Below are 12,158 nucleotides of genomic sequence, written 5' to 3'. Positions count from 1 at the left end.
GTTGCTATGGGAACGACATCTTCAACGCACGTTCTAATGAACTCGCACACCGAATCAGCGTATTCGTCAATGTTGTTATCTGACGCAATACGAAACATCTCCCAGTCCACGTGATGGAAGCAGTCTTGGAGTGTGGAGTCAGCTTGGTCGGACCAGCGTTGGACAGACCTCAGCGTGGGAGCCTCTTGTTTTAGTTTCTGTCTGTAGGCAGGGATCAACAAAATGGAGTCGTGGTCAGCTTTTCCGAAAGGGGGGCGGGGCAGGGCCTTATATGCGTCGCGGAAGTTAGAGTAACAATGGTCCAAGGTCTTTCCTCCCCTGGTTGCGCAATCGATATGCTGATAAAATTTGGGGAGTCTTGTTTTCAGATTAGCCTTGTTAAAATCCCCAGCTACAATGAATGCAGCCTCCGGATAAATTGTTTCCAGTTTGCAGAGAGTTAAATAAAGTTCGTTCAGAGCCATCGATGTGTCTGCTTGGGGGGGGATATATACGGCTGTGATTATAATCGAAGAGAATTCTCTTGGTAGATAATGCGGTCTACATTTGATTGTGAGGAATTCTAAATCAGGTGAACAGAAGGATTTGAGTTCCTGTATGTTTCTTTCATCGCACCATGTCACGTTAGTCATAAGGCATACGCCCCCGCCCCTCTTTTTACCAGAAAGATGTTTTTTCCTGTCTGCGCGATGCGTGGAGAAACCTGTTGGCTGCACCGCTTCGGATTGCGTCTCTCCAGTAAGCCACGTTTCCGTGAAGCAAAGAACGTTACAGTCTCTGATGTCCCTCTGGAATGCTACCCTTGCTCGGATTTCATCAACCTTGTTGTCAAGAGACTGGACATTGGCAAGAAGAATGCTAGGGAGTGGTGCGCGCTGTGCCCGTCTCCGGAGTCTGACCAGAAGACCGCCTCGTTTCCCTCTCTTTCGGAGTCGTTTTTTTGGGTCGCTGCATAGGATCCACTCCGTTGTCCTGTTTGTAAGGCAGAACACAGGATCCGCGTCGCGAAAAACATATTCTTGGTCGTACTGATGGTGAGTTGATGCTGATCTTATATTCAGTAGTTCTTCTCGACTGTATGTAATGAAACCTAAGATGACCTGGGGTACTAATGTAAGAAATAACACGTAAAAAAACAAAAAACTGCATAGTTTCCTAGGAACGCGAAGCGAGGCGGCCATCTCTGTCGGCGCCGGAAGTTGGTATTTTGTCTCTGTACTGGCGCTTAGCTTGTTTGATAGCCTTGCGGAGGGAATAGCTGCACTGTTTGTGCAGGAAGTTGGTATTTTGTCTCTGTACTGGCGCTTAGCTTGTTTGATAGCCTTGCGGAGGGAATAGCTGCACTGTTTGTATTCGGTCATGTTACCAGACACCTTGCCCTGATTAAAAGCAGTGGTTCGCGCTTTCAGTTTCACACGAATGCTGCCATCAATCCACGGTTTCTGGTTAGGGAATGTTTTAATCGTTGCTATGGGAACGACATCTTCAACGCACGTTCTAATGAACTCGCACACCGAATCAGCGTATTCGTCAATGTTGTTATCTGACGCAATACGAAACATCTCCCAGTCCACGTGATGGAAGCAGTCTTGGAGTGTGGAGTCAGCTTGGTCGGACCAGCGTTGGACAGACCTCAGCGTGGGAGCCTCTTGTTTTAGTTTCTGTCTGTAGGCAGGGATCAACAAAATGGAGTCGTGGTCAGCTTTTCCGAAAGGGGGGCGGGGCAGGGCCTTGTATGCGTCGCGGAAGTTAGAGTAACAATGATCCAAGGTCTTTCCACCCCTGGTTGCGCAATCGATATGCTGATAAAATTTAGGGAGTCTTGTTTTCAGATTAGCCTTGTTAAAATCCCCAGCTACAATGAATGCAGCCTTCGGATAAATCGTTTCCAGTTTGCAGAGAGTTAAATAAAGTTCGTTCAGAGCCATCGATGTGTCTGCTTGGGGGGGGATATATACGGCTGTGATTATAATCGAAGAGAATTCTCTTGGTAGATAATGCGGTCTACATTTGATTGTGAGGAATTCTAAATCAGGTGAACAGAAGGATTTGAGTTCCTGTATGTTTCTTTCATCACACCATGTCACGTAGGCCATGAGGCATACGCCCCCGCCCCTCTTCTTACCAGAAAGATGTTTGTTTCTGTCAGCGCGATGCGTGGAGAAACCTGTTGGCTGCACCGCTTCGGATAGAGTCTCTCCAGTGAGCCATGTTTCAGTGAAGCAAAGGACGTTACAGTCTCTGATGTCCCTCTGGAATGCTACCCTTGCTCGGATTTCATCAACCTTGTTGTCAAGAGACTGGACATTGGCAAGAAGAATGCTAGGGAGTGGTGCACGATGTGCCCGTCTCCGGAGTCTGACCAGAAGACCGCCTCGTTTCCCTCTCTTTCGGAGTCGTTTTTTTGGGTCGCTGCATAGGATCCACTCCGTTGTCCTGTTTGTAAGGCAGAACACAGGATCCGCGTGTTTCGGATCCCGAAAAACATATTCTTGGTCGTACTGATGGTGATTTGACGCTGATCTTATATTCAGTAGTTCTTCTCGACTGTATGTAATGAAACCTAAGATGACCTGGGGTACTAATGTAAGAAATAACACGTAAAAAAACAAAAAACTGCATAGTTTCCTCGGAACGCGAAGCGAGGCGGCCATCTCTGTCGGCGCCGGAACTAGTATCCTGTAATGTAAAACATTACCCATTGGTTTTACCTTGATGAGCTTCGAGAAGGTCTCATAGATGAAGATGAGCGAGATGAGGAAGGCGAAGATCTCCTGGGTGAAGGGTGAGATGTATTTGACCAAGAAGCTGCCCTCGGCCGCTACTATCAACAGCACTATGAAGACGAGCCAGAAGCCAATCCACACCCGGCCAGTCAGGTACTCAAAGCCCTGGGCCTGGCAGAACTGAGGGTGGAAGAGGGAGGGAGACGGAGAGATAGGGAGGAAGGGAGGGAGGAAGGGAGAAAGAGAGGCAGAAAGGGAGTGAGAATGGAAGAGTGAAATAGATATTTAATAGGCTCCGAACCGGGGCAAATGTGGTTTCAAATGGGCTGTGCAACATGAAGTAGCCTATTAGATACACATATCTAATGCTCTTAAGACCTCTTTTTAAAATGCTTTTAATTATCATGATTTTTGGATGATTCCTGTCCACCGTCGCCCTGCTGTAAATGTGTTTATTTTCAGGCACCTTGTAGAAGGCCTCCTCAAACACCAGCAGTGGTCCTGAGAATCCGATGATGAGCAGGGGCTGTCCGGCCAACAGCGAGAACAGCACCCCCAGGGTCGCCGTGGAGATGATAAGCTCAGAGACTCCCATCATGCCCTCTGTTTTCTCTCCTGTTTAAAGGTGGAAGGATATTGACTGAGCTGTAGTTTTTAAACTTCCTTTATGTATCTTCTCATTCAGTAACAGCTACTTTCGAGTTAATGAGAACACTATTGAATATTGTACAATATTAGTGTACTAATCAGTATCTAAAACCTACAGTGACATGTAGAGGTACAAGTAAATTGTGAAAAACTGGTAGCTATGTTGTCGCAAACATTTTTGGCAATGGGGTGTTATATTAAGCTAGCTGGTTATTTAGTTAGCTAGCACTTTATGGAGTACACATCCTCTTAGGACAGCTAGCAAACATTTCATTTTTTGTTCTGAAACGTCGGTGAATCACATTCTTGAGGTAGAAGGAAAACAAATATGTGCCGGCAAAGCTCTCTTACCCAACAGTCCTCCGAAGGTGATGGTGGGCGAGAGGGCTGCGAAGTAGATGAAGATGATGGCGGCAATGCACTGTGAGTCCAAGGCGTCCTTGATGTCACTGGCGTAGCGTGGGTAGCGTCGCCTGATGTCATGGATGAGGCCCCCGAATGGGATGCCTGACCGCTTCATGGGGTCCACCTCTTGGTCCTCCTCTTCCTGCTCGTCCTGGCTCACCTCTGCAGTGCAGTGAAACAGACAGACATCCAGTAAGCCTGTGTTTTTCAATCTACTCGTGGGGAACTCCAAAGGGCTGCAAACTAAATAAAGAAATAAATACAATTATGATCACCTTTGGTCTCCTGGTCTGTCCCGGGGGTGGCATGGGTCATGCCCTTCTTAGTGTTCTCTCTCTCCTTCCTCTTGCGCAGCATCTGCTTCTGGAAGGAGGCTACCGTCTTTAGCAGGTCCTTGCCCTCCACGTCCGACGGGGGGATAACGATGCTGCAGTCCAGGAACTCATTGATGCCGTTCAGCAGGTCCTGCCGGTCATCCGCGAAGTAAGCCACCTCGTGGAAGTTCTGGGGATGTTTTGAAGAGATGAGTAATGGTCTACAAGATCTCACTGATCCAGACTATACCTCAATTTTTTTCCCAAGACTTTTAATCTGTCTGGGAAACCTAAATGTTTGTACTATTTGTACCATTTACAGCTGAGAGGAATTATGGGAAAAGTTGTGTGCCATGTTTTTTTTCAGGTCAGCTACCTTGTCAGACATCAGGGTGGAGAAGGAGCGTCCGATCTCGTGATAGTCCATGTTGGACTGAGCGGGACCGAGCAGGGCAAAGAGGAAACGGACTGGCACCGGCACCTCCAGGACCGACTCCAGCAGCACCGCCTCACTCAGCCTGATGAAGGCCATGGCCGGCTGCTCCAAGAACTCCACACACCCTGAGGAATGACACGCAGTTAAGGATCTTTGGAAACAATGCTAATGCTAATAGGTAAGGGGTAATTGATGAGTGCTAAGGGAGGCAAGCTAAGCTAATATTGCAGCCAATGGGTGTTTCCAGGGCAAGCCATTTTGCCTGAGAAATTGCACCACACATCTGCTACTACTGTCAGTGGAGAGATGAGTTGTGCCAATTAGAAATTAAATCAATGCTAACAATTGGTACACACCGCCCTAAGGCTGACATGTGAACGGACAGAGCCAATACTTACACAGGCAAATGTAGCCGTGAAAATAAATGTACAGTACATCCAAATGCATGTTTCACACACACATACAGTACCCGGAAAACGTTTGGACACACCTATTCATTCAAGGGTTTTTCTAATTTTTAAAACTATTTTCTCCATTGTAGAATAGTAGTGAAGACCTCAAAAGTAACCAAAAAAAGTGTTAAACAAATCAAAATATATGTTATATTTGAGATTCTTCAAAGTAGCCACCCTTTGCCTTGATGACAGCTTTGCACACTTTTGGCATTCTCTCAACCAGCTTCACATGGAATGCCTTTCCAACAGTCTTGAAGAAGTTCCCACATATGCTGAGCACTTGTTGACAGCTTTTCCTCCCACTAAGAGCAAACCAGATGGCGTATCTCTGCAGAATGCTTTAGTAGCCATGCTGGTTAAGTGTGCCTTGAATTCTAAATAAATCACTGACACTGTCAACAGCAAAGCACTCCCACACCATCACACCTCCTCCTCCATGCTTCACACTGGGAACCACACATGCGGAGATGTCCGTTCACCTACTCTGCATTTTTGGTTGGAACCAAAAAACTCACATTTGGACATCTGACCAAAGGACAGACTTCCACCGATCCAATATCCATTGCTCATGTTTCTTGGCCCAAGCAAGTCTCTTCTTATTATTAGTGTCCTTTACTAGTGGTTTCTTTGCAGCAATTTGACCATGAAGGCCTGATTCACGCAGTCTCCTCTGAACAGTTGATGTTGAGATGTGTCTGTTACTTGAACTCTGTGAAACATTTATTTGGGCAGCAATCTGAGGTGCAGTTAACTCTAATGAATTTTCCCTCTGCAGCATAGGTAACTCTGGGTCTTCCTTTTCTGCGGCGGTCCTCATGAGAGCCAGTTTCATCATAGCGCTTGATGGTTTTTGCGACTGCACTTGAAGAAACTTTTAAAGTTCTTGACATTTTCCGGATTGACTGACCTTCATGTATAAAATATATTTTGCTTAGATTAACATTTTTTTTTAGTTACTACATGATTCTATATCTGTTATTTAATTGTTTTGCTGTCTTCACTATTATTCCACAATATATAAAATAGTAAAAAGTAATGAAAAACACTCATGTCCAAACTTTTGACTGGTACTGTATATATACTCCTTGGGCTTACCCACTAAGACCACGGTTGCTTCGGCGTCCTTGGGAATCTTGGCTAAGAGTTTGGTGTGTTTGGTAACCTGATGGTCGTGAGCCGTCGGCAGGGGGGGGTGATGTGATTTCTGAAGTCACAAACCAGAAAAATGTTAACAGGTGAAGCGTAAACATAAGGATGTATTTCATGCTAAGCCTGTGTAAGGCCTGTGCTAAACAAAAGCTTTGCCAGACGGTCACAGAACATCCACAGGCTCTCTCCTTGGCATTAGTTGATCCAAACCCTACATTTGTCAATTTTACAGACTGTTATGAACTTTCGAACAGTCGTACAGTGTCTATCTAGCATTCATCTGCAGACACAAATCAACACAACGTCAGTGACAAAAGTACGAAATGGTAAAATCACTTTCAAATATTTTAATATGACTGGAGTTTTAGATTTTTATGAGCTGTTTTAAATTTGCCAAAGTTTCAAGCCACGGGGAACATTAAAGTTTCACAGTTAACGCATCAAGAAGTTTTAACAAGGAGCACCTGTAAGCTGACTAAGAACATCATTCATCTCATGTGGGTGGAGTGGCTAATGGAAGTTTTTTTTGTCTCCGATTCCAAGCAATATCTGGGGTTTTCTGTTTCCCACTGTGGCTGCATTACTGAACTCGACGCATATCTCAGATTTGTTTTTACACTCTAATATACACTGAGCGTGCACAACATTAGGAACACCCTCCTAATTTTGAGTTGCACCCCTTTTGCCCTCAGAACAGACTCAATTTATCAGAGCATGGACTCTATAGGGTGTCCAAAGCACTCCACAGGGATGCTGGCCTATGTTGACTCCACAGTTGTGGCAAGTTGGCTGGATTTCCTTTGGGTGTTGGACCATGTTTTATACACAATGGAAACTGCTGAGTGTGAAAAACCACAATTACACAATCCATGTCTCAAGCAGTAAAAATCCTTCTTTAACCTGTCTCCTCCCCTTCATCTACATGGATTGAAGTGGATTTAACAAATTATATGAAAAAGGGATTATAGATTTCACCTGGATTCACCTGGTCAGTCTATGTCATGGAAATAGCAGGTGTTCCTAATGTTTTGTACACTGTGTGTGATATACAGTACTATACAATGGAGAGAAAAAAAAATGAATATGACATACAGTATTGTATTTCTATTTCAAGGTGGAATTTGAGCAATATCTCTGTGCCTCAGAACGTGAAATCATCTACTCAGACCATTCTTCGTTTGTTTTCAAAGGAATTGGACAAGGCCATTGAGCCAAGAAAAGGTGTATTATGTCCATTTGAATAAATATTCAGGCTTGTAACTGAGACACAAAGACGCAGACACAAATATCCAAAAGGCTAACGGTATCGGACCAATAGCTTTAAAGGCCCAGCGCACTCAAAAACGTAGATTTTCCTCTGTTTTATATATACTGTACTTCCACACTATGAGGTTGTAATAATGTGAAATTGTGAAAATTATGATAATATCCTTTTAGTGTAAGAGCTGAAACGACCACCTGAAATTTCAGCCTGTTTTGGTGGGATGGAGTTTTAGCCTGCCTGGTAACATCACCAGGCAGTAAATGAGTTAATAGACTAATAAGATAATTCCAAACCTCTCTGCAAATAACAGCTGGTTGTTTTCCATTTTCCACTCCCCACTCATACCACTTCCACACAGTCCTAGAGAAATGTTGCTTGAACAATGGCTCTTTGCTAAGAAGCTATTCTTGTTTATTTTTGAAAATGTTAATAAATAAAAAAATCACAGTAAGATACTTAATTTTGACCCAGAAATCATTTGATATTGAGATTAAAAAAACAGTTGTATTGGGCCTTTAAACATACATCTCCAGTCCAGCCTATAGATGTGCACAAGACTAAACAAAAAAAAGCAACACTTTGCCCACGCCCCTCATAAACAAGCTCACAAACACCTCTTTGTCATGGTCTGGTGCTTTGTTGTCATGGTGGTGGTGGTGGACCGCTGCATGGTCTTCGGCCACAAGGGGCAACGCAGTGTTGGGAACGTGGTTGTGGTTGCGGTGGAAGCTGCCTTGAAGGCTGTTACTAGAGTGGTTGCGATGGAAGAGGCCCTCCTTTTCGTCGTTAGGGTGGCTGGAAGGAGGAGACACAGGAGGTTGTATTACAGTCGGGAGTTGCCATGCAATAAGACTGGAACTTCATGAAGGTTGCTATACAATATAAAGTGGTTATTATGCACTGCGATGTTAAAATGTATTGCGTCCATTCAAGAAGTGGATGATAGTTAATGGAGTCAGTATCAAAAGAAACAAATCCTCCATATCCTCTACATACCGTCCAACGACTCTTATTAAGGATATGTTATGAAGATCCTTATTAAGGACATGTTATGAAGACTCTTATTAATGATATGTTATAAAGACTCTTATTAAGGATATGTTATGAAGGCTCTTATTAAGGATATGTTATAAAGACTCGTATTAAGGATATGTTATAAAGACTCGTATTAAGGATATCTTATAAAGACTTTTATTAAGGATATGTTATAAAGACTCGTATTAAGGATATGTTATAAAGACTCGTATTAAGGATATGTTATAAAGACTCGTATTAAGGATATGTTATAAAGACTTATCAAGGATATGTTATAAAGACTCTTATCAATGATATGTTATAAAGACTCAAGGATATGTTATAAAGACTCAAGGATATGTTATAAAGACTCAAGGATATGCTATAAAAAACTCAAGGATATGTTATAAAGACTCAAGGATATGTTATAAAGACTCTTTAAAAAATTGACTCAACCTATTCAAGTGGGTGACACACTGGTGGTTTTCTATGTATTCCTTGGAACACACTGGATTGTATTAGGTGTGCTCCTCTAAAACAAGACAGCAATGTGTGTGTGTGTGCTTGCGTGTGTGTGACCAGGCCCCTCACAGCACACAGACAGTTTGATCACACTCACACTCCGGTCCAGAGGTGACATCACCTCCATCATTAGGTCCGTTTGGTCTTGTTACCCGTCTCCCGAGTTGGACACAATAGTTCAACAAAACAAAAGAACAAGGTGTGCCACCACACCAAATTGTGCTCAAGCAGCACCCAGAGAATCTTTAAACCGGAATGAGTAAGCGATGAGCTAAATTCTACAGCCACCTTGATGCATTTCTTTCCACATCATAAATTCCTATCTTGGACTGGCTCAGCCAATTAGAAGGCTTTTCCCATGGAAAGCAGCTGGTGACATGGTGGAAAATGTTGCTGAAAGGTTGCAACTGACGGGGTGTGTGCAACGAGGCCTGGTGGCGGAGTGTTGATGACCGTCTGTTGTGTATGTGTGTGAGAGAGAGAGAGAGAGAGGGAGAGAGAGAGAGAGAGAGAGACATAGTTTAATATATTCAACCAAATGTGTTTGTCTGTGTGTAAGTGTATGCATGTGTGTGTGTGTGTGTGTGTGTGTGTGTGTGTGTGTGTGTGTGTGTGTGTGTGTTTGTGTGGTGCACTTATAGTGAATCTGTCTAAATGGTTGACAATGGTTCAATCTGGCCCAGAGTTTGCTCTATGGTTGGTGACAGACTGCCAGGTGACTTGTCACTGACCCCTGGTGTAACATGGCTTACAGGGAGGTTGGCACTTGGCACCATAAGAGACAGACTAGGCAGGTTCCAGTTCTGGGATGGCAGGTTCCAGTTCAGGTTCCAGTTCTGCCACAACCCATGTTTTGACAACAATGCCTGGGATAAATATAACTGCAAGTACATTTGTCCTCAAGCTTCACTGTCAAAACAAGATTTTTTTTTCTTCTTGTTTTCCATAAGAGACAATAGTGACACTATTTTGATATTGTACTTTCTGACTCTGAAATGTGTAGATGGTGACCTGTACCAATTTAAACATCAAACAGCATAATAGCAACAGGTATAAAAGAACACACTAATATAACACAGCAATCGATCAACTTCAGACAACACAATAGGCCTAGTAGCCATTACTTCATCCCATCATCCAAAAGGCATACATACCATTTAGATAAAAATGGATGATTGCTTGAAGCAAACCCAGGAACACACCACAACATTAGTAAGAAAACCATGGCTGCTGAGTCTCTGCAAACCATTAATGTTCCACCACAGAGTACCTCAAGACACCATGCATGGTGAATACTGTTATGGCCAAACATGGTACCATTCTGTCCTCTTCTTTACTGGAGGGCTTGTGTCGGGATCTGGGACCAAGCTGGGCCTAGGGACCAAACTGGGCCTAGGGACCAAACTGGGCCTAGGAAAACTGAATCTGAGTACAGAGACAGATACAAGAGAGGGTTCACACAAATTTGAAAAGTGTGTGCTTGTGTGTGTGTTTATGCATGCGTATGTTGGAATGAGGCCACATAGGCCTGTGTCCCAACTTAAGGCGACTTCCTGGGTTGTATTCAACTATTGCAAGCTACCACATTGAAGGCAACAAAACACATAGGAAAAGTCCTCCTCTATCCTTCAGTCATGTACTGATACTGCTCATCCCTCAGCCTTAAATTCAAATTGACTGCTGACACGCAGGGTAGCCTAGTGGTTAGAGCGGTGGACTAGCAAGTTCAAACCCCCGAGCTGCAAGGTTGCAAGTTCTCTCTATACCATTTGTATTTCATATACTGTACCTTTGACTATTGGATGTTCTTATAGGCACTTTAGTATTGCCAGTGTAACAGTTTGGTCCTGCAAGTTCAAACCCCCGAGCTGACAAGGTACAAATCTGTCCTTCTGCCCCTGAACAGGCAGTTAACCCACTGTTCCTAGGCCGTCATTGAAAATAAGAATTTGTTCTTAACTCACTTGCCTAGTAAAATAAAAATAAATAAGTAAAATTTAAGGCTTGTTGAACTCTATCATGTGCCGCAAATACTAACCACTGTAGATAGATAAACCAACATAAGGGCTTACCAAGAAAACTTCAAAAGGACTAATTGGAGACTGGATAGATAAAGCAATGGAGGCTGGAGGGGGAAGTGGGTGAATGGGGCGGTTGCCGTTTGACAAGGGTGGCTGTTGTCGATGTGTTCCTGGTTTGAGCCCAGGTAGGGGCGAGGAAAGGGATGGAAGCTATACTGTTACACTGGCAATACTAAAGTGCCTATAAGAACATCCAATAGTCAAAGGTACAGTACAGTGCCTTGCGAAAGTATTCGGCCCCCTTGAACTTTGCGACCTTTTGCCACATTTCAGGCTTCAAACATAAAGATATAAAACTGTATTTTTTTGTGAAGAATCAACAACAAGTGGGACACAATCATGAAGTGGAACGACATTTATTGGATATTTCAAACTTTTTTAACAAATCAAAAACTGAAAAATTGGGCTTGCAAAATTATTCAGCCCCCTTAAGTTAATACTTTGTAGCGCCACCTTTTGCTGCGATTACAGCTGTAAGTCGCTTGGGGTATGTCTCTATCAGTTTTGCACATCGAGAGACTGAAATGTTTTCCCATTCCTCCTTGCAAAACAGCTCGAGCTCAGTGAGGTTGGATGGAGAGCATTTGTGAACAGCAGTTATCAGTTCTTTCCACAGATTCTCGATTGGATTCAGGTCTGGACTTTGACTTGGCCATTCTAACACCTGGATATGTTTATTTTTGAACCATTCCATTGTAGATTTTGCTTTATGTTTTGGATCATTGTCTTGTTGGAAGACAAATCTCCGTCCTAGTCTCAGGTCTTTTGCAGACTCCATCAGGTTTTCTTCCAGAATGGTCCTGTATTTGGCTCCATCCATCTTCCCATCAATTTTAACCATCTTCCCTGTCCCTGGTGAAGAAAAGCAGGCCCAAACCATGATGCTGCCACCACCATGTTTGACAGTGGGGATGGTGTGTTCAGCTGGGTTGCTTTTACGCCAAACATAACGTTTTGCATTGTTGCCAAAAAGTTCAATTTTGGTTTCATCTGACCAGAGCACCTTCTTCCACATGTTTGGTGTGTCTCCCAGGTGGCTTGTGGCAAACTTTAAACAACACTTTTTATGGATATCTTTAAGAAATGGCTTTCTTCTTGCCACTCTTCCATAAAGGCCAGATTTGTGCAATATACGACTGATTGT

The 12,158-nt window shown here is 43.5% G+C and overlaps 1 protein-coding gene across 6 annotated transcripts in view; it reads right to left on the bottom strand.

Annotated features, from left to right (window-relative positions):
- slc4a3 (solute carrier family 4 member 3) overlaps positions 1–12,158 on the bottom strand; it is a 112,055-nt gene that overhangs the window by 18,532 nt on the left and 81,365 nt on the right. For 3 of the 6 annotated variants that reach the window (XR_016490531.1, XM_021578907.3, XM_021578908.3), the window contains exons 10-17: positions 10,251–10,358; positions 8,012–8,192; positions 6,080–6,188; positions 4,470–4,654; positions 4,055–4,283; positions 3,726–3,941; positions 3,193–3,341; positions 2,712–2,906 (exon numbers count right to left, since the gene is read on the bottom strand). Coding sequence is in view for 4 of the 6 variants with exons in the window: in XM_021578907.3 (XP_021434582.3) it covers positions 2,712–2,906; positions 3,193–3,341; positions 3,726–3,941; positions 4,055–4,283; positions 4,470–4,654; positions 6,080–6,188; positions 8,012–8,192; positions 10,251–10,358 (1,372 nt within the window). In the remaining 2 variants the exon portion in view is untranslated. The remainder of the gene's footprint in view (positions 1–2,711; positions 2,907–3,192; positions 3,342–3,725; positions 3,942–4,054; positions 4,284–4,469; positions 4,655–6,079; positions 6,189–8,011; positions 8,193–10,250; positions 10,359–12,158) is intronic. The other 3 variants (XR_016490533.1, XM_090215518.1, XM_036958728.2) reach the window with 1 other exon arrangement.

Source organism: Oncorhynchus mykiss, chromosome 22 (assembly GCF_057628025.1).
Source record: "Oncorhynchus mykiss isolate SJ-2025 chromosome 22, ASM5762802v1, whole genome shotgun sequence".
NCBI classification, from domain to species: domain Eukaryota; kingdom Metazoa; phylum Chordata; class Actinopteri; order Salmoniformes; family Salmonidae; genus Oncorhynchus; species Oncorhynchus mykiss.
The sequence above is the reverse complement of the archived record's forward strand: the minus strand, read 5'-3'. Positions and strand labels throughout refer to the sequence as shown.